At 39.4% G+C, this 25616-nt stretch overlaps 4 protein-coding genes and 1 long non-coding RNA gene across 10 annotated transcripts in view; 3 read left to right on the forward strand and 2 right to left on the reverse strand.

Annotated features, from left to right (window-relative positions):
- The window catches only part of cd9a (CD9 molecule a), a 29567-nt gene extending 25368 nt beyond the window's left edge, over positions 1-4199 (forward strand). For both annotated transcript variants that reach the window (XM_085164471.1, XM_085164472.1), the window contains exons 2-8: positions 634-736; positions 829-926; positions 1373-1447; positions 1660-1761; positions 2727-2816; positions 3143-3226; positions 3320-4199. In XM_085164471.1, the coding sequence (XP_085020597.1) occupies positions 634-736; positions 829-926; positions 1373-1447; positions 1660-1761; positions 2727-2816; positions 3143-3226; positions 3320-3385 (618 nt within the window). In that variant the 3' untranslated portion in view covers positions 3386-4199. The remainder of the gene's footprint in view (positions 1-633; positions 737-828; positions 927-1372; positions 1448-1659; positions 1762-2726; positions 2817-3142; positions 3227-3319) is intronic.
- bbs10 (Bardet-Biedl syndrome 10) lies at positions 233-11550 on the reverse strand. 2 transcript variants are annotated; one of them, XM_085164458.1, is made up of 4 exons: positions 9505-11550; positions 7905-8120; positions 6851-7816; positions 233-6700 (listed from the first exon to the last, which is right to left on the reverse strand). In XM_085164458.1, the coding sequence occupies exons 2-4, from the start codon at positions 8093-8095 to the stop codon at positions 5878-5880; spliced, it is 1980 nt and encodes a 659-aa protein (XP_085020584.1). In that variant the 5' UTR covers positions 8096-8120; positions 9505-11550; the 3' UTR covers positions 233-5877. The 2 variants fall into 2 exon arrangements, with proteins under 2 accessions (XP_085020584.1, XP_085020582.1); XM_085164456.1 differs by having other exon boundaries at positions 10054-11549.
- Positions 11551-12344: 794 nt separating this feature from the next.
- On the forward strand, positions 12345-21816 carry syt1b (synaptotagmin Ib). Of its 2 annotated transcripts, none has more exons than XM_085165201.1 (9): positions 12345-15972; positions 17197-17361; positions 18985-19166; positions 19513-19626; positions 19770-19937; positions 20044-20211; positions 20415-20532; positions 20910-21043; positions 21126-21816. In XM_085165201.1, the coding sequence occupies exons 1-9, from the start codon at positions 15804-15806 to the stop codon at positions 21330-21332; spliced, it is 1425 nt and encodes a 474-aa protein (XP_085021327.1). In that variant the 5' UTR covers positions 12345-15803; the 3' UTR covers positions 21333-21816. The 2 variants fall into 2 exon arrangements, with proteins under 2 accessions (XP_085021327.1, XP_085021328.1); XM_085165202.1 differs by having other exon boundaries at positions 15879-16987.
- Positions 18056-25284, reverse strand: LOC146515583 (uncharacterized). The gene is made up of 3 exons (XR_014874906.1): positions 25132-25284; positions 19483-20187; positions 18056-19067 (listed from the first exon to the last, which is right to left on the reverse strand). It is a non-coding gene; the product is annotated as an uncharacterized LOC146515583 (long non-coding RNA).
- Positions 25275-25616, forward strand: part of otogl (otogelin-like) — a 29231-nt gene continuing 28889 nt past the window's right edge. For all 3 annotated transcript variants that reach the window (XM_085165148.1, XM_085165145.1, XM_085165146.1), the window contains exon 1: positions 25275-25381. In XM_085165148.1, coding sequence (XP_085021274.1) covers positions 25309-25381 — 73 coding nt within the window. In that variant the 5' untranslated portion in view covers positions 25275-25308. The remainder of the gene's footprint in view (positions 25382-25616) is intronic.

Below are 25616 nucleotides of genomic sequence, written 5' to 3' on the forward strand. Positions count from 1 at the left end.
TTGCCGAGGCTTGTAAGTGGCCTTGTATACACGTTTTTTAAAGTCCTAAACTCTGAGTTTTAGAATACTTTCTCCACATATTTCAAATAACTTGCTACTATGTGTTCACGTTAAGTGAAAATGTTAAAAGGAATGTGTGCAAGCTGTGACCATGCAGGCTCCCTTCTCTGTTATCTGTCTCAGAGCTTAAGAATCAAAAGTGTAATGTTCAGTTTCAGTTTACTTTGGGCTATTTGTTTTATTTTGTTTTTTAGAAACATGAAGCTGTGTAGGTATTGAATTGTAATATTTGTAGGTGTTTTTTGATTGATTTGTAGGCAAATAGAGGTAATTACTGTGAAAGAGGAATTTCTGCAACGAGGCACTGTTTATTAAATTATATTTGAAGATTTCTGTTTGAGTACTGCGAAACTGTAAGGATGAAACCAGGAGAAACTCAGAGGCATAATTGTTAACCGATGCTTGCTGATTAGGTTGGCAAGCGGGGGATGATGCATGCATGGACATGAAGAGAACTGAGTATGAAGAGTTTTCTTCTTGACTCAACTTTTAATGAGCAAACAGTATGCAAATTGCATGGTCCAAATTTCAATATATGTTGTATGTGACAACATATATTTTTGTGTGTTGCAGCTCGCCGGCACTGCTGTATTAGCTATAGGACTGTGGCTGAGATTAGACCAGAAGACCAAAAGCTTATTTGAAGAACCAGATTCTTCATATGTGTTTTACACAGGTAAGATGCAGGGATGTTTATTATATCATAGCTATTTGTATAAAAGTTATTTATTCTTCTCTGTATATCACATGTGTTGTGTGTGTGTGTAGGTGTATATATTCTGATAGCAGCTGGAGCACTGATCATGGTGGTGGGCTTTCTGGGATGTTGTGGTGCCATCCGTGAGTCCCCCTGTATGCTGGGAACGGTTTGTACCACTTAATAATCTTCATAGCTATCATATTCTATTAACTAATTTTGATCTAACTAACGTAAACATTTTAACTGTCTTAGTGATTTCACTTAGCTGCACTTGGACTTTTTATCTCGCTGTCACAAGTGTGCTTTACGGACTAACCTTGGGCTCACTCAAAAGATATGAGATGTCTGCCTTCATCTCTGTTTACTGAACTGTGTGAAGGCCACGGAAGAGTCTCTTAGATTTCTCTGCACTAGCTCCCACCATCCCGCTCCGTCTGGCCGTAATCTTCTCTTCTCGTATTAAATCTCTCAAGAGGAGGAGTAAATGAAAACTGGGTTTGGCTACCCTCAACTGACCTTATGTGTTCATACATGGGCGCAAAAGACATGCACGCAAGCATGCCTGGAAGCAAACAGTCAGCTGAGTTTAATTTAGTCTTTTTCTTTCTGCAGTTCTTCTTCTTCCTGCTAATCATATTTGCCATTGAGGTAGCTGCTGGAATCTGGGGATTTTCTAACCAAAGCCAGGTAACGTTTTAACAAATTATAACGCTAACTATCAGGTTGAAAACACTTTACACGGACCTAGTACACTACAGGAATCCATGTGAGAAAACACTGCCAGATCAGAAAAGACAACCCAAATCCAAAAAAGCGAGTCGAGTAAAGGGGTTTGGAGATTTATGTGTCTCTGTGACATATATTATATCATTGTTTCTCGGTTTACTTCTGTGTTGCAGGTGGTGAATGATATCACAAGATTTTACACACAGACGTACAACAACTACAAGTTAAATGGAGACGAGCACCTCAAAGAGACACTGCGGGTGATTCAAGCTGAGGTGAGTCTCTTTCTAATTCAGGCCGACTCTGATGTTATCCAAAAGAAATTTGTCACCTACGGTAGAGTCAGATAAATGTTGTTTATTATTTCCAGGTGAAACTGGTTTTCTAGGAATGATTTTTTTGTATTACCGTTCTTCATGAGAATTACTAAGATCAAAACCACAGCTGTTATGTGTGAAGCTAAAACTGTGAGATGATTACACACAACAAACTATACAGGTAGTACAAGGAAAACTTGTATCTAGTGATAACAACACATCTACCACCTTTTCTAAGTCTCACATCTTAACATGCTGTATCTCAGGCTTAATGTCTGCATTAACACGTGTCGCAAAAGCTATTAAGAGAGAGGTGCAGGCTTTATTTGGATGATCTGTATAAAAAGGATGGACATGGTGTCCAAAATGAAGCCTTAAACCTCCATTCTATCTAATGACCAACGATGAGTGATTCCTCAGATAGTCCATAAGTTTTTACAATCACATAAATGACAGCCCAGGGTGTACTTCAGTGTGGAATACTTTTTAATTGACAGTTCACTGTAGTACATGTGTACAGTATCAAAAACCAAAATGAGTCCACAAACCATTAGGTGATGCCACGGTGACTATGTTTAACCTCCTAGGACCACATTTTGGGTTGTGTAGACCAAAATACTAAATTTTGCTCTACATAGGGCCTGATATCCACTTACAAGGACATTATACTGCCACTGTTCTATCAAAATTTAAAATGAATATCCTCTTATGTGGACCTCATTTTTCTCAGAAACAAAAATCAGGTGAAAAAAAAGGTGATTCGTTGTTTTTACATTCATCAGGTCCCAATCAGCCCAAATAGCAAAGTTAAATTAAAAAAAGCACATTTGGGGTGGGGTGAGGGTGGGGTGGGGGGTCTCTGTTTTCATCTGCATTCATGGTCATCATGTTCATTTACAACATATATTCATATATGTTTACAGCTGAACTGTTGTGGTCCAAATGGGAGGTTAGAGGAAACAAACTCAGAAACTTGTCCAAAGGGAGAGCTGCTGGAGGAGCTCATTACTAAGGTATGACTATCCTGTGTGTGTGTGTGTGTGTGTGTGTGTGTGTGTGTGGATAGAGATGGAGAATGGAGAAATCAAGAGGCATGCTGGCATGCTTCATCTCTCTGAGATCTGTGGCAATTACCGTAAATCAAATTCATAATCATGGTCCAATGTGTGTCATAAGTCTGTCAGTCTTCCCTTTGCAGAGCAATCCCCCAGTCTCTTTGCAGTGTTACTATAGCAACGGTGGTTTACAAGAGCCCACATGCCCTCAGCCTGTCTTTTATGTGTACCATCCCACAAGTCATGTTCAGAAAGCTCAAAGAAATCATTACTATCTTTTGCAGAGCTGCCCTGATGCCATTGAAGAGGTGTTTAACTCCAAATTGCACATCATAGGAGGAGTAGGCATTGCCATCGGGGTCATTATGGTGAGTGCGTGATTGGTTTAACTCTTAATGCTATTGTGCTGAATGAGGACAGTCCAGAAATGAGCTCAAAACTTGTAACACTCTTTCTTACAGGTGTTTGGGATGATCTTTAGCATGCTCCTGTGCTGCGCCATCAGGAGGTCCAGGGAGGTGGTGTGACACCCTCTCGAAGTCCTCATTAATGTTGCATGATGTCATTCCTAGAGTCCCACGACTCTCCACTGCCAGTAGAAACACTGCTCGTTAAAGGGGGGGGGATAAACTAAGCTTAGGCTGGGTGCACATATTTCTGATTGCATTATACGTCAGCCTTATCTGTGCTGCTGATGCTTAGGCCCACTTTCCTGGACTAGATAGCTGTTATGTGGTTATAAGGCCCAATTTTAAAATGGGTGTCATCTGTTATTCAGTGGCATTGTAGTAAAAAGAAATGTGTACTTTTGTGGTGATTTGATGGAAATTAGTGTGTGAACAGCTAATTATCTAAACAAAACATGATACTATTGTATACTGATAGCATTTCTATTGCCGTCACTTGGGGTCATCTACTAGCAAGAACATGGTCCAGATATAAAAAACAAACACAAAAAAGCAAACACTTCTGCACAACACAGCCGCAGCAGTTTTACAGTTCCTTTTTTCATGCAACTTCTTAAGTAAAATTAAGGTGACGAGTAGCCAGCTGAAAACCGAGCTGTTAACTTTAACCAGCTTGGTGCTAGTGTAGCATCTTGATTCCTTTATTTTCATGACATTTGATTTGTTCCTGGTCCTTATCCTGATTTGTGTTTGTAAACGTTTTCCTTTTTGTATTTGTAAGATTTCTAATGTTAGCTGTTTATATTTTTACGTGCAGTTTGACGATGCATTTTGCAGTGTTCTCTTCAGTTTACAGAGATTGATTTATATCATATGCACTGTTTCACAGAGACAAAATTTAACAATAAGCGCCAAATAAACTAAAATGTACTGAGTCGACTATGAGTTTACTGTAGCAATCATAAGGTTTATTTATAGAGAAAATATAAACAATTCAGTATAGAAAAATAAAACTTGCCAGCAAGGGAGCATTTAAGCATTTAAATAGAGAAATAAAAGTGGACCATAAAATAATATGACCTGCAATTATTCCCATACACTGTAATAGTAAACAAGTTGGAGAACATTTAACTGCACCTGTTCTTAGGTCACTTGGTAACATTCATAACTACAATGAAAATTTAAGAGTCACGCTGATTCACTGTTAGACTGAGCCTTATGTACATTTTAGATTTAGCCGCTCACGATACAGCATGCTGCAAGAGTTAGACGTGCGTAGGTGTCTCCATAGGACTGACAACAATGACAGCTACACTCAAGCTTGTTTCCTTTTTCGCAGTAGGAAAAAGGAAAAAAAAAAACATTGGGAAAACTCCCTCGGCTTCCCCTTCTTTGATATTGGCAGCTATCAGCTGACTGACTCCCTTAGAACACAAACAAAGACAAGAAGTGTCTTTGTTTCTTAATTGTGCTTTTACAAATATTTTATGGAAAATTTTTGTCTTCAAAACTAATGACACGGTAGTTACGGTAAACAGTATGACTAGTTAATGTCTGAATGACTCACAGTTTCCATCTAAAAAGCGGCGAGTATAGAAGTAAATAGAGTTTGTGTTCCCCTGATTACAGCACAAGGAAGCATGCTATGATTTGGTTGTTGACAGCCGGGTGTTGCCCTTCTAAATGCCTCAATCGTTTTTTTGAGATAACACTGATTATAAAAAAGGACTGTGTATTTTTGTGAGGTGATGTGTATTTAAACCGTTTGTGTAAGGGACAAACTAGCAAGGGAACAGGCCAGGAAAATAGAAAAGGAGGAGAAATTTTAGAGAAAATCTATGAATATGAAAAATACTGAGAAAAAAAAAAGGCATTAACAAATTCTCGCCTGGAAGGTTTGCAACACATAAAAATATTTAGCAACTGCACATTCTGTATTACAACAGTGTTTAATGCCTTCTTTTTTACTGCCAGACCTTGCCTTGATTCAGGACAGGATGCTATAGACCACTTTAACATTTTACTGCCACAGAAACCGCAACCAACCACAACATGGTCATAAGACTGAAAATACCATCTGTGTCTTGCAATAAAAATATATTTCGTTGGAACAAAATATACACAGTGGCAAGGTGATTAGCACTGGTTGCCTCACAAAAAGATGTTCCTGAGTTTCCACCACCTGGTCGGGGCCTTTCTGTGTGGATTTTGCATGTTCTCCTTGTGTTTGCAGGGGTTCTCTCCAGGTTCTCCGGCTTCCTCCCACGGTCATGCAGTCAAGACATGCAGTTAGTGGGGTTAGGTTAATTGATCATTCTTAACTGTCCATAGGTTTGAATGTAAGTGTGAATGGTTGTCTGTCTCTATGTTTTAGCCCTAAAACAGACTGGTGACCTGTTCAGGTCCCTGCCTCTTGCTCTATGGTAGCTGGGACAGGCTCCAGTTCCCCCATGACCCTGACAAGAATAAGTGGAAGAGAATGGACAGATAGCTGGATATATCTTGTGGGTATAGAAAAATCACTGTGCCAAAAATTATTTACTCCATCTTCGACATGAGGGAGCACTGAGAGAAAATATGTTCACGGCTTTTATCTTAACTAAGACACAATCTCAGTCCTCGCCTTCGTCCTCTGTATCCTCCCAGGAAGTCCTGGCGAGTCTACGCGACTGTGTGTGTAAAGCCGTGTGTGTAGGCAGGACAGCGTCCACCTTAAGGAGACTTGCGACACACTGCAATACAGCAAGAAGTAGCTGGTATTTACAGGAGACAGATTCAAGGCCCAGATCCAACTCTGAAACTTTTGACAATTTGTCACCCTCTCTACAACAATGCAAGCTTAGTTTACCATCCCCCAGAGGCCCTTCGACCTGTATAGGGCTTATAGTATTTTCTCGTTTATATACAAGGCTAAAAGGGTGGGAATCATTTGGAAACTTACTAACAAAACTTATGACCCTTCTTTGAGACTCCAGGAAATGGTGCGGACTGTGAGAGTAAATCTTTTGAGGCACGCTCAGTAGGGCATTTGCCAAGAGCTGGGAAACAGAAGCATCTATATTTAGCTCAGGAGAAACTGAGCAACTATGTCCATGTTGTAGAAGGGCATAGTGTAAGAGAAGCTCAAATAACCCACCAGCAGATAAAACACAGCCTGGCTTTTGAATGGGCTGTATAGCGATGGATCTGTATGGGGTTTGCTCGGTCAGACTGTCTGTATGTAAAGATGCGCCTTTATGCAACTGCAGGGTACTCTTTGATGTTGTGGTTGCAGCTGCATGCATGGGCTCCCAAGTTCTAAGTAGCATGCGAATGGCATCTTGTAAAGCACATGCATACTGCTCAATCTGTCCTTCCCCTGGGGCACAGATGATCAGACTGCAGGGTTTGATCGTGATTCTTTCTTCCGAGTCCTGGAAAGCCACATGGACATACCTGTGGAAGAGACAAAACCCATACAGTAAACTAAACAAAACAGCATTAACTCGTGTGTTGGAGATTACAGACAATGCTAAACTTCCTGTTGCTATCTATAACATTATACGTGCACACTACATTACTCAAGACGAAGTGTGTTTTTTATACCTGTGGGCTCCGAGCTGTATCGGCCGGCAAAAAGCCAGTGTGGCTACGTGCTCTGATTCAATCATCGAACAGTCCCAGATTGGGGTAGTTCCACTTAGCTGGGAAAACAGAGAGAGTTCATCTTCACTGACACACTCCACAAGGCACATCTCTGCCTGTGTGGCTAAAGCCAGGACAGCAGCAGACTGTTGTACTGCAGACAGAAGCACACAAACACCCAAAGTCTTCAGCTTCGCAATAACACCCTGCAGTGAGCTTTCCATCCAGGAGCTAAAGTGTAAAATACTTCTCTCCTCCTTCATTCGGCCTCTATATCCCAACTCAAGCACGTCTCCTGTGCTGAGCAATGTTGGTTGCAGCGACCCGGTGAGAACTACAGCCTTAGCTGGCTGGTGGTCAGTCTTAAGCGGTGGCGTGGCAAAGTCCCTGTGGATTACCTGCCCCTCGATTAAACGTGAAGAGCGGACAGGAAAGCCCGACACAGGTGTATGGAGGGCAGGGAAGTAGTCGCTTACGAGCTGCAGAGAGAATGAAGGTAGTTGATTTTTAAAATTCCAGTGACTGAGCAGTTCACATGTGAGGTGACTACTGAAGTCACAGTGCGTGTAACCACAGCGTGTGTGAAAAAATGATCTTAGCAGCTTTTGAACACAGAGATTGTTTGTGAGAGATGACGTTTGTGCTTCCACAGTGAAATCTTCCCACGAAATGCAGCCTCCATAAGGGACCACTCCCGTAGCAATGAGCTCATCCAACTCCTTCAACCCAAATGCTAGCAGTTTGTCAGCCAAGTGTCTGGCAGTGGCAGCCTCTGCTGCTTTTGTTGAGCTATAAGAGTGAGACACATTAGACTCCTTGCTGGCTGCTGCATGAATCAACCGTAGCAATGATGCCAGCAGCAGGATAAAGGTTTTGGATCCATCGCCTGTTGCAGAGCTATGCTTCCAGACACACTCCACCACCATCCTAAAATGAGGAACACACAAACACGTCACCAAGGAGTTAAACCTAGAAAAATGTGTATAATCATTCAGGTAAATGTCTGACTGTTAACCTGGCGAATGGATGCTCCAGATGTAGTGCCGTGAGAATGCGTGTCCCACTGCGGCTCAACATCACCTGTCCCGTGTCTCGTGTGAACAGCACCTGTCCTCCTTCAGGGCCAAAACTGCGAAGGATGACCGCCTCCAAGACACCGACTGCCTGCAGGACATGTTCCATGTGTAAGTGGCCCAATGGTGGCATCCTTTCTCCCAGGAATGAGCACAGACTGAAATTTTAAAAAGTCAGAATTTAAACTGCGACCTGCAATAAATAAATACATAATATATACAAACCCAGTATTTTTATTCTTTAAAACATGAACCCTCCTAATTAAAACACTATTTGGATTTACACACAACATACTGGCTCGCTGTAAAGCGGTATTTAAACATTAGTGTTGCATGTAGTGTAGGAAAGGTGTCAGGATAAATCTACCATGGCCTCCTGTGCTTGGCAGACACTTAAGAGCCTTTCAGAGGATATAGAGACAATTAACTAGACAGGTCTCGACTGCCAAATCAGATATATGGTTGGTAGACTTGGGATGGCTGGCGGGCCATGATTTAATTAAGGGATCTAGGACTTCATGTGTTGGAAGTTGACCTGACTGCTTAGAGAAGCAATGAGAGGGCATAACTGTAGACACTGTTAGATCCTGCCTAAGTGAGAAAGCAGTAATGATGATGAAGAATGTTAACAATATCTAACCCAGAGGCGTGGCTGCTTGTCTTTTTTATACATGTGGTAACAGGAGCCACACTGGGATAGAGTGGGTTCAAAGGAAATCGAGGTTTGACTTTGACTGATCATGTAATGACAAAAACCAAAATTAGTGTAGTTGAGGGTTTGGAGACGGCATTTCAAAGGAAATCCAAATCCAGCTTTTCTGAGGAACACAGAAATCTTGGCAATGTGATAGATCCTTACAAGCAAAGTAAGAAAATCAAATCTATGATAAATTATGTAGGTTAGAGAGTAGAGAAATATTATTTTGGTTTACAGATCTATTGGTTTCCACACTAGAAAACTGTTTACCCAAAAGCTATTGAACCATACTGTATTGAACAATATCTATAACAACAATGCTTAGTGAATATTTTTCCGTTAAACGACATTAATTATTAAAGCATGGCAATAGATATATAGTATGCAAACCATGTTTGTTTGTTTTTTTCTCGGAGAGAAACAGTTTACTTAATGAAACAGAGATTATAGTTTAACAAATGGGCAGAAATAACAGGAAAATGCTCAGATCTTTGTCAAATAAGTAAAACAGACCCACTGCCTGCAGTGTACAGCAGGGGACTCGTTTATATGTGTCACACACGTCATTTGAACTGTACGTAACACTGAACCAGGAAAAGCTGTGCAGTAGAAAAAATAAAAATTAGTTTCAAGAGGAATTTACCTAATAAATCGAATCTGACGCACACAAATCTCTGTATCTTGTTAGAAATGTCGATATATGACTTGTATTATTAGGTATTTTCAGTGGCTTTTATGTATTTTATACATTGTAATCTAAATGTTGACACTGTGGGCCATCAATATCGTCAAAATAAACAGAAGAGTTCTTCTCCCTGATTAATCGTAAACGTCTCGGCTCTTACCCCCCCGGACCTCCACTGCAGCGCAACACTTCCAGAGTGTCGAGACGAGGCAGGCATACTTTACTCTAGACACGACTTATGATGGATATCGGATTTATCCGATTATAGGAAAAATTGTTAATTTCCGGAGGACGAAAACGTCCTCGAGGCGCACTTGCTCAAAAGCCTAGCACAGTTAGCTTTACTGATTGGGGCGGACTATATTCAGTTCTGCTCTATAAAATGTAATCGTCAGAGAGACTTTTTTTTAACTGCTGTTCTTCATCTGCCAAGACCATAAAAACCACGAATAAGAGTTTCTTAGCACGAATCGACAACCTTACTGTAGCTTTAACTACAGTATTCGGCAACCAGTATCATAGTTACTATGGTTACTATGCTAGCTACGTTAGCCAAATAGCTAGACTCAAAACCATTCAAACCACCGGCGGTTTCCGCCAGCCTATTTCATTTAAAAATTCCGGGTGTGTTTCAGAATATCTTGAAATATAAGTTCTCTGATTTCTAAAAAAATTTAAACGTGGCTTGATTTTTCAGGACTTTGCTCACCGTTAGTTAGAAAGGATCGCTCGCCTCTGTGCTTCTTCTTTGGTTGAGGTACCTTGGATTAGAAATCGCTGCTTCCACCTAGTGTATCCAGCCAAAAATGATCACAGCTACACGACATTTGTTGATCTCTTTCCAATGCTTTGCAGTTTAATATACATTTAGGAAATACTACCATATATTTTCATGTGAATTTGTGTTTGATGTTTCATTTAAAATCTCCAATTACAACTGGACATATTAACTTAAGAAACAGCGCCACACTAAAAAAATAAAAATTGTGTTTCATTTCATTTGCTGAGAATAGAATATCAGATTAGAGTAATGTGTCCAAACCGGTGGTGACAAAACACGACAGATAAGTAAGTACAACCGGTGTTTGAGTTTAGATTTGTTTAGATATTCTACTTTCAATGTTCCAGATATTGCATCCCCAACTCAGATATTTTCACCGAATGCTCTTCTCTGTCTGCCAGTGTTTGGCAGTTTAACGACTCCGCCAATCAGCTCGTCTCACGTTCCCTTTTGCTAGTACATCTTAGTTAAAAGACCTGAGCTCTTTCCCCGCCACAAAATACAATAACGAAATAACAACAAACAGACTTTAGTTCATATCAAAGTTATATTTATTTTATCCTATCTTAAGGCTTTCCAGGTTGTTCTCGCTCCTGTCGTTAGCTGACGTTTGTACGAGACTTTATTAGCGAAAACCAAGCAGCATTCACAGCCTGTCTCTATTTCTTCACCTTGGAGTGCTTATGGATATATTATCGCTATTAACCTAAAAAAAAGTTTAAGGTTCTTTGTTATTGATAAATGAGCCACGTGAGAGCTAATACTTACTTTAAACAGAATTTAATTTTTATTTTTTAACTTTAAACAGAGTTTTCTTCGGACCAAGCGTGTGACGTCACACTAGCTGTCTGCTTTGATCTATCAAAGCGTTCTTCGGGGTGGGCGTGGCTTCTGACATGCGAGGCATTAAATATCCCTCCACAATTCCAGTAAAGCTCAGTTCACAAAGCATTTATGCATCAGAGCAGCGAGTGTAATTTAAGCGCATTTAGTTTACAAAGAGCACACATGTCTAGCACAACTCCAACTACACATCAAATGAATCCCACTTCTCCAATTCAGTGTTTAAATAGTACAGACTTTAACATGAATACTCCACTCACTTACACCTCAGTGGAAACTTGGGAGTTACTCATCAACCACTTTTTTGGTACAATTGTACCACAGTGGCAATCTCTGGTACCGTTCAAACCAGAGTACTGTGACTTTCATCTGCTTTCCACTTTGTTAACAGACATGCTTAAGTTTTGTAAAATGTTAGTGAGATCAACTAGGGAACCCACAGAGAATGGAGATCCAACCTCCATGCAGACCTCTGAGGTCTGTCTTCAGTCCATGGGCGCAGACTGCCCCGAGAAAACAGAGGATACAGGAGCAAAGGACAGCATCCTGAATGAAAGCTCTGTAGATGACCACAGTGATAATGAAAACTTAGAAACTCCAGGATTGGAGGCTGAAGCAGCCCTAGTCTGCATATCTGTGGGTAATTCAAACACACAACTCGAAAACAACAGACACAGCAAAGCCAAAAAAGAGCTGTATGAAGAAAAACTTCACAGCTGATACAAAAGACTTTGACAAAACAAAATCTTGTCCCCTGGAAAAGCATGTGAAGCTAGTAGTACCTGAGCTGGACAGTAACACTGAGTCTTTAACTTTTTCTAGTATCAGTCCGCTGTCTGATTCTCTAGGTGAAAGCTCTGTAGAAGACCAGGGATTGGAGGTTCAACCCGTTGTAGGCTGCATATCTGTAGACAACTCAAGCTACAGAGATGAAACAGAAAGTCGAGGACTGAAAGATGAGGCAACCCCCAGATTTCAGGGATTCCTCAGTGACAGTGAGTCTTTAACTTCTTGTCAGATCAGTCCACTATCTGATTCTCTGAGCGAGGAAAAGTTGTGTGTCAACAAAGTTATTCAGATGGTGGTTTCAGAGGCCATAGACAACGTCGCCTCTAAACACAAGCTCTTCACAGAGCGCCTTACTCCTGACTGCATTGGTGATCGCCTGCTTGAGAAAATGTGGCCAGAAATTAATGACAAACATACAACATACAACAATAATACACCATGAGGGAAGTGGAGGGGGGGAGGAGGGGGGGGGGTGGTGGTTTGGCACCGTTTCTTAACTTAAAATGTCCAATTACAACAGGACATTTTAAGTTAAGAAACAGTGCCACACCAAAATAAATAACAAAATAAAAAATATAAAATGAAATAAAAATACATTTTGTGTTTCATTTCATTTGCTGAAGATGGGATATCAGATTAGTTTAGTGTGTAAATAAAATGCCTTCCATCGGGTGTTGTACCTTGTCTTTCTGTAACGTAGATCACAAGCCAATATTTTCCCCATGACTCCACCGATCAGCTCGTGTCAATCTGGAGTTTACCTGCATACATCCTGTTCGCTCTGTCAGAAGTTTCGCGCCTGCTAGTGATTTAGGAAACACCCCCAGATTGCCTGGTAATAGTCACAGTTTAGCGTGGGCAGTAGCCTGCTCAATACAATGTATAATTACGTATATATCTATAACAACTCATTACGTTATAACTACATTAGTGTACTTTGTTTCCTTAGCTCAGGCCTGCTGGAGATTGCCTTTACTCTCAGAGGGACTTATCTGAATTAAAACAGGTCTCTAACGTAGAGTATATAATAGAACTTTATTAATCCCTTTGGGGAGATCAATTTATTGTTTATTTTTAAGCATGTGGTTTCTTTGTCTGTTCTTCCCATCCTCCCTCAACCTTAAAAAGGCAGTGCAGCTGCATGGCTGCAGATGTATGTATGTTCCCTATGTTTGCTAGTACCACTTAATTAAATAACCTGAGCTCTTTTTACGCCTCCACTTCACAGAATTCAATAATTAAATAACAACCCAAAAAGTTTCAGTTCTATTTATTGTTCATTCTTATGGCTTTCCACCTCTGACACACAAGGATAAATTCAGCAGCGTGTGAGAAAGAGGAGGAGAAAGTCGGAGCAGGGAGCACCAACCTAGAGATGAAGAAGAGAACAAGAGAGATCAGACATGATATAGCCAAAAAAATATTGTGATAATAGATTTTCCTCACATCACCCAGCCTTTATTTCTAGTACACACTACAACAAGTAATAAGAAATATTTAGTGGAAAAGAGAATACAGGTCAGGTAAAAAAGGAAAGTCAATTTTAGTTTTTTTATTTATCTGAGCAGCAGATTACAAATACTAGTATTAAAAATACTCCAGTAAACTCTGAAGTACTGATTCAACTTGTTTACTTATGTAAAGGTGAAAAGTACAGGCTCTGCAATATACTCAAAATAGCAAAGACAGTAAAATTAGATATTTCAATGACATTTCTACCCGCTATTTTTGTGCAAAGCTAACTGAAACTTGCTATATCATAATAATAGAATTATATTAGTACATTAGAATAAACTCGAGTATTTTCTAAGCCACAACATGCAAAAAACATGGAGACAAAGCTTCATGACAGGAATTACAGGAATAGATTATTTAAGACAGTAAGGGAAGGCTGTGGTTTAGGAGGAAAGCTGCCACGGTTGTGTTTCAGGTCCTGTGTTAATATGTTTGAATATTGTATTCCTGGGTTTGGTTATCTTTATTTCTTAAGTCTTAGTGATCTTACTTCTTCTTCCCTTGGTATTTAACTTTGCCTGTGTTAAGTCTCTGTTGCCTATGTCTCCCAAGTCACTGCGTTTTAGCTTATACGTCTAGAGTTGGTGTCCTCTGTCACTACGTGTTCCCTGAGTCCTACCTCTAGTTTTTTTTTTTAAATTTCCTCTGTCAAGCTTCCTGTTTTATTTTGATAGTCCTTGTCCTTTGTCAGCGTATTCTGCTTTGCTTCCTCCCTGCTTCGTCATGTCTAATAGGTTCAGCTGTGTCTCCCTCCTGTTGTCTACTCTTTACCTTGTGTCTATATTTAGTGTGTGCTTCCTTCTGCTCCTTGCTGGTCTGTCTGCGTGTCGTTCCTTGTGTGTCTCTGTGTTTCTTCTGCCTGTTTCCCCATGTCTGCTGGTTCCTCATTTCTTGCCCATGTTTCCATCCACAGGTTATTTGTTTTCCTTAGCTTTTCCCCAGTTTTGGTTTGTTTGTCAGTTTTTCTGTCCCTCACCAGACGTGTCAAGAGCATACTAATTGGAGCATAGATGAAAAATGGACAAAAAGTGCCCCATGCTGAGGTTAAGCTCAACCAAAGGCAAGCCCACAGGACCTTCTGGGGCCCCTACTTTTATAGGTAGTGGTCTACTACACCCATCCTCTCTAAATTTCCATTCTTGATCTCATCTCTTGCAGGTGGTCAACTCTGAAAAGTCAGTAAATTCCAGTTCCTTTGTTCACCACCATTAGCAGGTCACTCTGACCTGAAAGACTTTAGGGCACAGGTACCATCTGTCTTGCACTATAAAACCTTTGATGCTGTGCCAGACATGGTATCCAAACACAAATCTTACTATATTGATTACTTGGGCTCAGACCACCCTATATGTTGTTAGATAAATGCAGGACTTCCAAAATAGAGTACATGAAACATTAAATGAGAAATGTAATGAAGTGTCACATGGTGCCAACCTTCATGACGTGTAGTTCGACTTGAGATAACATTACACTCTTCAGTGTTACATACTGTTTCATTGGGAGTTTTTTAATATAAATGAGTTATGATCATACATTTACTGATTAATTAATGATTTCTGAGTAAATAATGATTATACTCTTAACATATATTGTTTTCAACCTGAAAAAGGTCAAAAGTCATACTCATGAAATCTATATATGATAAATGTTGGATATTTGTATTTTGTTGTCACGTGTCTCTGGTGAAAGTTGTTTATACAGCTTCTTGTCCTAAAATTAAGCTTATTTACTAAAATAAGGCCAATAATTGTGATTTCTCACAGGTGAACGCAGGATTAGCAACACATCTCTGGCCTGCAGGCCTTCTCTATAATAAATTCACTAAAAACATTCAAAACAGTTTGTCGTGACCAAATAAAATACACTGCTACTATTTTCTACTTGTCACAAACAGAACTTACATTGATCTCCATGTTTCCCAGCCCATCCCCCAAACCCTCTCTTTTCCCTTTGTCTCATCCCTCCTTCTGTACAGTATCTCTAGGTCCTCAAGGTGAATGAGGCGGGGCAGGAACCTGATCTCAGTGTTGCTGCAGAAACCACATCCTAAGTTTCTAAATCAGGCAACATCATCCATACATAGATAGTATGAGACAGTTCTGCAGCTACTGCCAGATGTACAGATGCGCGCATGCACGCAAACACGCACACACATACCGAGCCGTCCACGCTGAATGTAAATGTCCTCTATTGCTGAAGTCTCAGTATGCTAACGAGCTGTTAAAATGCCATGTCACTACACTAATGAATATACATCAGTGGCCTGGTGAGGGTGACCTGCGGGGATGGGACAGAGGTCACAAGAGGTGGGGTGGCAGAAATCAGGACCAGTGCTCCCATGAGACCTGAATGCACAGAACAAATTCACCAGAATACACACACAGACACAAACACACACACACACACACACACACACACACAGAGGGAAGCAACACAAGATGACTGAGCTGCCATTTCACCTATACCCACCCCACCCTTTCTCTCGCGCTCGCTCCTGATCCAGCTCTCGCACACCTGCACTGTTCTTCTTTATGTCTAAGACACAAAAACAAAAGGACAACGGCCAGCGTGGTGGTCCTTACCTCACCGTTCTCATCTGCGTCTCGTGTTCTGTCATCTTTTATCTTCCTCCAGCATTTTCGTGTAAGGAAAAGAATTGCCCGCAAGTCCGAATATTGCTGCTGGGACGCTTTAATACAGGTATGTCTCTATTTCCTATTAATTGTAAATGTTGTTTCATCAGTTGAAATGTCTTTTTCTGTCCTGACTGTGGTGAACCTAAATATTAACTATGTGAAAACTCATGAATACACAATGGTAAATATTTCTGAGATTAAAAAGGTTATTATATTGTTTACTGGATATAGTCTTGCTCATTTAATAATATGTAAAATCATAACTAGTAAAGGGAACTTCCTCTAAAGGAACAAACCTTTGGAGGTTGCTATATACAGTATGCTAGGCTGTATATTGTCTAAACATTTAGGTGAATTTGACACCTTTTATACATATTGTTACATATTACATATTACCTTTGGGAATAGAGTCATACACATTGATTAAGTGTCTTGCATCAAATTGGCTCTTTTTTCTAAATGTTGTAGAATCTGTCATAGGACATGCACAGCTGAACATTTTATCATGTATTTTGAGCAATGCTGTTTAAAATACACGATAATATCACCAGTGTCAGAGCTCTGTAATATTGTAGATATAGTGTTTGGAAGAACTCCTGATTCCTTTGGGTATCCCTTTAATTCTGCTTGCTCCTGCAACTCTTTGTAACAGTGGTGTATCTTTTCAGACAAAATTGGTGCATGATCCTGAAAATGCAGACATAAAATGAGATCAGTCTCTGCTTGGGTGTGTGATCCCATCTGCTGATTCAGCCTCAGATACTCGCGATGTCTGCAGAATAGAATATAACATACCAAAACAGTTTTGCATTTGGGAGCCAACTTTTGGCAAATTAACTTCCCCTCACTTAGTTTGTTTGCCTTTGTTAAACATCAGCTTGGCACATGATTTTCACCTTTGGCAGCTCATTGTGGAACAGCAGAGGTCCACGCATGACGCTTCAACCTCCCACCTCACCAAACACCTCCATGTCAGCAGTTTGGCAGAAAGAGAGAGAGAGAGAGAGCAGCTTTCACATCCTGTTTTCAAGTGTTTTTGCCAGGCCAGCAGAAACAAGAGAAGTCATTTCTCACTGATGGTACAGCATCTATAAGTACATTACTGCTATCTGATCGATAACAAATATGGAAACTCTCCTTTGTGTTTATCCGTGTTGATATTGTTTGTTTGGATGGTTCTACAGAAAGTTTGCAACAGTCTTCTATTTTATGGAAGTATAATGTTCTTTTTATTGCGTGTGCTGTGATGTTTTTAGGGCTGAGCAATCTTTTTTCTTCATCTCACCAGTTTCTGTCGTCACTCTTCTAATAATAATGACTGGGAACGGCCGAGTTGAACCAAGCACCTCAGCTACCCCTACCCATCTGCCAAATGCAACTACCACACCAGACCAAAAACAATCTGGAGGCCACAGTCTTAATAAGTTCATGAGTGAACTTCACAGCATCCACAGTGAGTTCGACAAATGACTTAATGATAAAATGTATGAATTAACATTTGTAACCAGGAAAATTAGGGAAAAAAATTATAAAAATTATGAATGTGAGCAAGTTACATTTTTTTCTATATAAGTATATGAAGAAATTAAGAAACTTGTGCACTATTAAGAAATTTGAACATCTCACATTTCTTATTAGTATTATCTGTGTTTTCTCAGTCAGCTGGAGGACTGGGATCGGATAGCTGCAATGATTCAGTCAGATATTATCCCCTAACAGCAAACAGTAATGCAAGTGATATATTTTCAACAATTATTTTTGAAGGACAAAGCACAGAACAACCTCTAAAATGCCATATTTGACACATTTGCTTTTATGGAGCAAATATCCCACATATTACATATAAACATTTTTTTTAAATTATATAGATTTAATTTTAAAATAACCTCCCTGGTAGTAGTGCATTACAAGTTTGTGTGACAATCATAGTTGGAAATCATTCTTTTTATATTTTTGTTGTTGTACTTCAGACTAAGTAAGTAAGTAAAATGTATTTATATAGCACTGTTTACAGATATATGTTGCATTATGCTACAACAATTAAGAGACAATTAATACCAATAGAGAACAACATTAAAACAGAATAAAAACTTAAAAAGAAGAAGAATGTCAGCTGAACGCCCAATTTAACAGTATTCTTTAAAAAAAAAAAAAAAAGATTTCACAGAGATAAACTGTTCCAGAGCCTTGGTGCCACAGACTGAAAGACTCTGCCCCCCCTATTCTTCAGTCTTGTATGAGAGACAAATAATAGATTTTGAGATATGTAGTCTGGAGCTTTTCCATTTAGTGCTCTGTAGGGAAGTGTGAGAATTTTAAAACAAATTCTAAAATTAACTGGGAGCCAATGTAAAGAGGATAAAACAAGGGTGATGTGAGCTCACTTGCCAGAGTGCATTAGGAGTCTGGCTGCAGCGTTTTGTATTGCTTGGAGGCGTGACAGAAATGATTGATCTAAGCCAGTAAATAAGGCATTAGACTAATGCAGGCGCAATGACACAAACGCATGAACAATTTTCTCTAGTTTAGAGAAGATTATAGCTTGCAATTTAGAAATGTTCCTTAAATGAAAGAAACTAACTTGAGTTATACATGCGTACCACACTTTTTGGAAAATTTAAAATTGCATGCCAAATGACAAAAATGTAATCTTGGAGATGGTGATGTCCCTTGAAACGACACTTCAGAACAAGCACTTGAACTATGCTGTGATAATACCACGACATGACAGATGATAACACCTTGCAATATGTTTTAATCTGGATTAACATAACCCCAAATTATGGTCTAAAATGTCCATGGATTGTGCCCTCATAGATAACACTGTAGAGCTGTACAGTTGATTTACAATAAATGCAAAATTCCATAAAGACTTGAATTATCAGCTATTCAACAAATAATACAGGAACATTAGGACTATTTCCCAGTGTTCACTTTATGTACTCTTAATTCAGACAATGTAGAAATTTGTTTTATTTCATTTTGCCTTAAAACTGTTTTAAGAGAAAACAACTAGAACTAAATATTTTGTCAAACATTTATGTATGATTAATGTCTGTGCTTTGTGGATTTGCAGTGCCATCATGGGCTGTCGCTGCCCTTTGTATCGTGAGCCTGTGCATGGTGCTGTCCTGCGCTGTGTGCGTATGGAAGAAGTTCCTAAAAAAGGGGGACAAGGGCAAAGAAAAGGACAAGAAAAAGGGGAAAGAGAAGAGTAAGGGAGGTTTTGACACTGAAATGGATGGAGGTTACAATGAGGTAAGCTGTAAAAACACACAGTCTGTGTCCCCCCCGCTCCCGCCTGCAGACGCATTGTCCTTGCAATGTATCACAGTCCTGACATCCGGGTCATCCAGGACTACTAAAACTGTCAGTGTGTGTTCAGACATATGGATGTTTTTGTACTCCTTCATGTAGTAATAAGAGTTGAACTATGGTGTGAGATAACTTGTTCTGGACTTTAATCAAAGCTGTGTGTCACACATTGCTCATATATCATCTATTTCTGTGTCTGGTTGTGTGAGGGTACACAACATACAGAAGGAACGTCCTCACAAGTTGTAGCACAGATTACCTGATGTGATGCATGTCTGTCTGCATGCAGTCCCTGAAAGATGAATGTGACAAAGAAACAGAGCTGTCAGATAACGAGCCCAAGGAAGACGAGAAGCTGGGCAGACTACATTTCACATTAGACTACAATTTCACAGATAATACGGTGAGTCCCAGCTATTCACTATGATGCGTTTTGCCCACCATCTGCCAGCTCTCAAAATGTCACATTTGAATACTTTTCTTCTCCCTGTCAATTAGCCAGAGTCTCTTTTCTCCCTCTTACATTCCCCTGTTATCATGTTCCAGCTGGTGGTAGGCATCTTGCAGGCTGCAGAGCTACCTGCGATGGACGTGGGAGGAAGTTCTGACCCTTACGTTAAACTCTATCTGCTACCAGACAAAAAGAAAAAGTTTGAAACCAAAGTTCATAGAAAGACCTTGGAACCGAACTTCAATGAGACTTTCACATTTAAGGTAAATTGTAATACACCAACATAAATAAAGGTAATTTCCCCTGACTAGCAGCTCTGTTAATATATGTGCAAAATGACTGCCCTTAATCATGTTCTCTGCTCTGCAGGTACCATACACTGAGCTGGGCGGGAAGAGCCTTGTGATGACTGTGTATGACTTTGACCGTTTCTCAAAACATGATGCTATTGGAGCTGTGAAGATACCCATGAGCAGTGTGGACTTCAGCCAGTCTCTGCAAGAGTGGAGGGACCTGCAGAAGGCAGAGAAGGAGGAGGTAGGAGAATATTATGACAGGGGGAGGGTGAAGAAAGGAGGATCACAGAAGATGAATGCGTTTAGCTTTTTAAATACTACACAAAGCATTTCAGTCTTAGGAACTCCAGCTTCTTTTACTAATTAATAATTTATGCATTAAAATTTATTAAACATTCATCGAATGTGATACTCTTCTTTTTCACTACTTCTTGTGTGTATTAGAGTGAACGGCTTGGAGACATATGTTTGTCCTTGAGGTATGTCCCTACAGCAGGGAAGCTAACAGTGGTGATTTTGGAGGCCAAAAATCTGAAGAAAATGGATGTGGGTGGATTATCAGGTGAGTTAAGCAGCAAAAACTTTGAAATCATCTCAGATTTAAAGCCTTTGGCAATAATCTTTTTGACCTTTTTTTTTAGTACTGATAATTTTCATGATTCAGTGCAAACCAATTAATACAAAATCGAAACATCTAAACATATGTCTCTCTGTGTAATTGATGATTTCACCAGGTGCTCTCTTCAAACTCCAGATTTGGTAGTGCTGGCTCAGTTTTGGTCTTCTAGATGCCTTTTTCGTACTGTGCCCACTTTCAAAAAGCTTCTGTTTAAGGAAACTGAGGACAATTGATGTTGCGTTTCATTGATGGAGTCACTGCATCCATGCCAGGTCGTTGGTCTGCTCTGTGACATAAAAACTCCCTGTTCTCATTTCCAGACCCTTATGTGAAGATCCACTTAATGCAGAATGGGAAAAGACTCAAGAAAAAGAAAACAACAATTAAGAAAAACACTTTGAACCCTTACTACAATGAATCCTTCAGCTTTGAAGTACCTTGTGAACAGATAGAGGTACACATTTTTAATTGCAAATACAAGCACACAAATACAATAATCAGCACTGATATTTGTGCATCTGTATTTTCATTTGTAGAAGGTGCAGGTAGCAGTGACTGTGCTCGACTATGACAAGATTGGCAAGAATGACGCTATTGGGAAGGTGTTGCTGGGCGGGAACGGCACTGGAACTGAGCAACGCCATTGGTCAGACATGCTGGCCAACCCCCGGCGGCCAATAGCCCAGTGGCATAGCCTTCAACCAGAAGATGAAGTCAATGCACTAATTTCCAACAAGAAATGAAAGCCTGGTGGGATATAAAACTCAGCATTTACCTCAAATACTTCTAATTTTTGTTCCTTTAGAATGTTAAACAGCTTAACTGACTAATTCTACTCAATGATAACTTGCCTTAGCCATGACAATATCCAAGTCTTTAAAAGAGACTGCAAGCTTTTCATTCCCTCCTCCTGCTTCTGCCTTATCAAAGATGCATCACTATGTACAGTGTTATTAAAGCAAATTACATTTTTTTACTTGTAAGTGTCATCTGTTCTATGATGTCCACCAAGCAAATTACACTTGCGCAATAGACAAGCCAAAGGGCTGAAAATAGGCACTTGTATGACTGCTATTAAGTGCCTGATTCATTCTTTTGAAATTAATTTAGGTACATTAAATTTCTATTGTATTCCACTGTAACATTTTACAAGAAAAATAATATCATTAAAGGTTAATATAGTGCACTGTGACTGAGGAGCCAAGAAAGAGAAGCCAAGATAATTTCTAGGCGGCACTTACAGACTTGTTCCTTTGCTCTAGCCAAAGTGGAGAGTGGGAACAGGCCCAAATCTCAACATCCTGTCTTGACAGAATTTGAAAATAGGAATTTGTCACATTTGCCTTTCTTGTTTTGCCACAAAAGTAAACCATGGGCATTTCTAACAGGGACTAGTCATGAACACAGACTTTGTATAGCCATGCAGAATGCTAAAAGAAACTGAAGCAAATAAATGGTTTCAAGCTCATAATTGCATAAGTCACAAAGTGGCAATTTCTGCAAAATAACACAAAAAAAAACCACTTCACTCTTTAACCTCCTAAGACCCAAACTCTTCCTCAGCATGCATTTTTAATTTCTCTTTGATATTTGGGCATATTGGGAATCGATGAATGTAAAAATAAAGAATTACCAGATTTTTTTTAACCTAATTTTTTTTTCTAAGAAAAATGAGAGCCACATATGATATTTGTTTAAAATTTCAATAGAACAGTAGGAGTATAATGTCCTCGTGAGTGGATATCAGGCCGTTGTAGAGCAAAATTGAGTATTTCGGTCTAAATAACCCAAAATGTGATGTCCACATATGTGGACGCCAGGTCCTAGGAGGTTAATGACAAGTCTTTATTTCTAAATTTTAACCGGTGGGAGACAGTATTTGTTAATCCTAATTGTGCATAAAATTGCATTAAACCATGACCCATCCTTTCTCATTTTGGGGATATAGGTGTACACACATTTTTTTTTCTTTGATTAAAAAATATATCTGTGAAGTGCAGATGGCAGCACGATATAGTGTAAAGTAATAATGTACACATAGTGAGCTCTGTAGTGTTTTGTCCTCATGTATACATAGACAGACAAATAGGAATTCCATGAAAAAATTATGGAGGAAGTTCATTTTCATTGAGGAACAACAAGAGTGCATTATTATAAGTGTAGATAATAGCTATCCTAATATATGCGGCTTTAATTATTTTAATAAACTGGCCCTTTAATAAACAGCTCAGAGGGAAAGGCCTCTGTGTATACTACAAAGCCTAAAGCCCCACAGAAAAATAATATTTTTTCTCAAATAATGAATTCATTGCCATGCTGCATTTTGCTGTGTTTAGAGAGGTTACATCCATTATAGTAAACAGGCATGTGAACAATAATGATACCATAATCGCTACTGCAGTTACTGGCTTTAGGTGGTTATGCTCAGGACAACCTCACAACAAATCTATTTTTGGTTTCAGTTTTTAGGGATCTGACTTTAAAAGTAATAATAAAAAAAAATTTCAGATCGCATTGATAAGACTGCCTCTGTATAACAAAAGATTCAAGTGTAAAACTCTGAGTTCAACATCTCAGCTGCCTGAGGAGACCCTGACTTATCCTGTCTATGCAGAACTAACTGGATAATTAAGTTTTACCATGTGCAAAACCCTGAAGATGTTACCTGAAATTAATAAAACATTTAGTGTGTTATCAGTTCTGTTCCCTGTGGGAGATTTAGAGATGTTTGGTGATTTCATAGCTATAATGAGTGATTTTACAGCCAGTGCATTAAGAGCAAGTTTTGTTTGGATTCTGTAAGGCTATAGCTTATGAAGCAGTCCATCCAGTGCTAGTGGTGTGGCAGAGAGACCTGTTAGTGTGCCAGCAAAGCAAAACTTTCTATCCTGTCCCCAGCAGGGCTCCATCACTGCTGAATCCCCTCCTTCTAAATCCTTTCTCTCCTCATTTAACAGTCCTTTGGGGCTGCTACAACAAGCATCAGCATGAAAAAAGCTGAAGTGTATTAAATTATTGTGAGAGATCCCATCTGGAGGTGCTGAGACTTGTGATGTCCTCCTTTTTGTCCTCACACTAACTCTGTAAACTGCAGATGTCGCTGTAGAGGCATTTTGATCAGAACTTAAAATCATGTACAGGCCTACCTTTGGCATTTTTCATGGAGTCAACTATGTAATGGTGACATGATATGTTTTTTTACAGGCAGCAAGCAACAAAGTGCTGAAAGATTTTAAAATTAAAATTTAGAATTTAAAATAGGTTATTTGCTTGGTTGTCTGCTATGTGTACAGACAACAATGGTCCACCCCATGTTAATGACTTAATTTTTTTTTTTTCTTGAATGATTCACAGGTCCATGTTGAGAATGGAACAATGGCGCAGAGATTATGACTGTCACCCCACAGCAAGGCAGGCTGGGACTTTTTGGGGAGTTTACATGTTCTGCTCTGGCTGCATCTGGGTCTTTATAGCTTCCTTACACAGTCCAAAAACATGCATACTTACTAAATGTAGTAAAAAGATCACAGCTGACACCAGATGACACTGGCGAAGTGTGGTGGCAAGTGCTGTGCAATAACATAGCTTTGTCTGTGTTAATTGTAGGTTGAAATAAAGTTAACGTGAAAGCACAGATTCTTTGTTATGTGTAGCAAGAGAAAGTTATTCTTGCGCTAATAGTCCAGTAAGCAGTGCAGTAATATACACCAGTAAATCTTCTGGTGTGGCTGAATTAAAACAATTCCTCAAAGAAGAGTGGAACAACACTTCTCAAAGTGATAAGAAAGACTAATTGCCAGTTACTGCAAACACCTGATTGAAATCCTTGCTGCCAAGGGTGGCACAACCAGTTGTTAGGTTTAAGGGGCAATTTATGCCTGTTAATAAATCAAATTATAATTTTTAAAAACTGCATTTAGCATTTAATTAGGTTATCTTTGTCTAATTTGTCTAATTGAAATTAGTTCAAATATCTTAAACATGCAAGAAACAAAATAATTTTTTATTTTATTTTTTGTATTTATGTATTCATTTTATTATTTTTTTTTACTATTTTTTTTTTATTTGATTTATTTATTTATTTTTGCTTTGCTACCTTTACATATAGTAGCTTTAATCATTTTCACACATCTTAGCATCAGTGTTCGTATTCCTTTTTAGCTAGCTAACCTACTTTTCTGTTAGCTAATGGACTAAGTTTACTTCAGGGCTGTCTTCCAGAAGGGCTTTTACTCCTGTTGTTTTCTTTTTAAATATATGTTTGTTGTTTTTATGGTTTGTTTTGACTAATAATGTCTATATAACCAACTTTTGTGAACTGGAGTCTTAATTCGAAGCTCTCTAGTTCATTTCCCCCCTGCTTGTTTCTCTGTTTGTGTCTCTGTCAAGGGTCCCACCCCACAAGTGATTTTACGGTACATTCAGGTGAAAACCTCTGTTATGGAGGGGCAGATTTGTAGGCTCACACGGAGGCAAGCGGTCAAGCCAACGTCAGCCTGCTGGTTGAAGATGCAGTGATAGAGAGCAAAGCAACAGGCTTACCTGCGCAACAGGTGTAGGCTACTCGTCAGCTGGTCAGGGGGGGCTGTCTCCACCAGGTACGTTTTAGAGGTACAACTAGGCATCGTACCGGTTCAACAAACACCCTGAACTCTTTCCTCTCGGGACAGTTGAGATGCACCGTTAACGTTTCGGCGAGACTTCCTTTCGGACTCTGAGATGAACTTAAAGTGGACAGTGAAACGATTTCTTCTTATGTCGTTTTCAGTCTCCCACTTGCTGTTACTTGAGGGTAAGTCAGACACATCCAGACTTCTGTAGATGTTAATGTTATTGATATTATATGATGTATTATAAGTATGAGACAGTATTTACTTAAATAAGCCACAAAATCCTTGAGGTCTTACAAGTTATTTTCGACTCATCTCTCCTTTCTTTTATCAGTATTAGCACTCACAGATGGTAATACAATTTTACAACTGTCTGCTTAACACGATGTACACTTTGAGATGTATTTTGATGTTACA

Source organism: Neolamprologus multifasciatus, chromosome 7, assembly GCF_963576455.1.
Source record: "Neolamprologus multifasciatus chromosome 7, fNeoMul1.2, whole genome shotgun sequence".
Classification (NCBI taxonomy): domain Eukaryota; kingdom Metazoa; phylum Chordata; class Actinopteri; order Cichliformes; family Cichlidae; genus Neolamprologus; species Neolamprologus multifasciatus.

Excerpts from the sequence above, each read along its gene's own strand:
- syt1b (XM_085165201.1), top strand. The coding sequence starts at position 15,804 with ATGTCTAAGACACAAAAACAAAAGGACAACGGCCAGCGTGGTGGTCCT. Across the intron at positions 17,362-18,984 it reads TGAACTTCACAGCATCCACA|TGCCATCATGGGCTGTCGCT; the intron begins GTGAGTTCGACA and ends GTGGATTTGCAG. Across the intron at positions 20,533-20,909 it reads GGATGTGGGTGGATTATCAG|ACCCTTATGTGAAGATCCAC; the intron begins GTGAGTTAAGCA and ends TCTCATTTCCAG.
- bbs10 (XM_085164458.1), bottom strand. The coding sequence starts at position 8,095 with ATGCCACCATTGGGCCACTTACACATGGAACATGTCCTGCAGGCAGTC. Across the intron at positions 7,817-7,904 it reads CTGGAGCATCCATTCGCCAG|GATGGTGGTGGAGTGTGTCT; the intron begins GTTAACAGTCAG and ends TCCTCATTTTAG. Across the intron at positions 6,701-6,850 it reads ATACAGCTCGGAGCCCACAG|GTATGTCCATGTGGCTTTCC; the intron begins GTATAAAAAACA and ends TCTCTTCCACAG.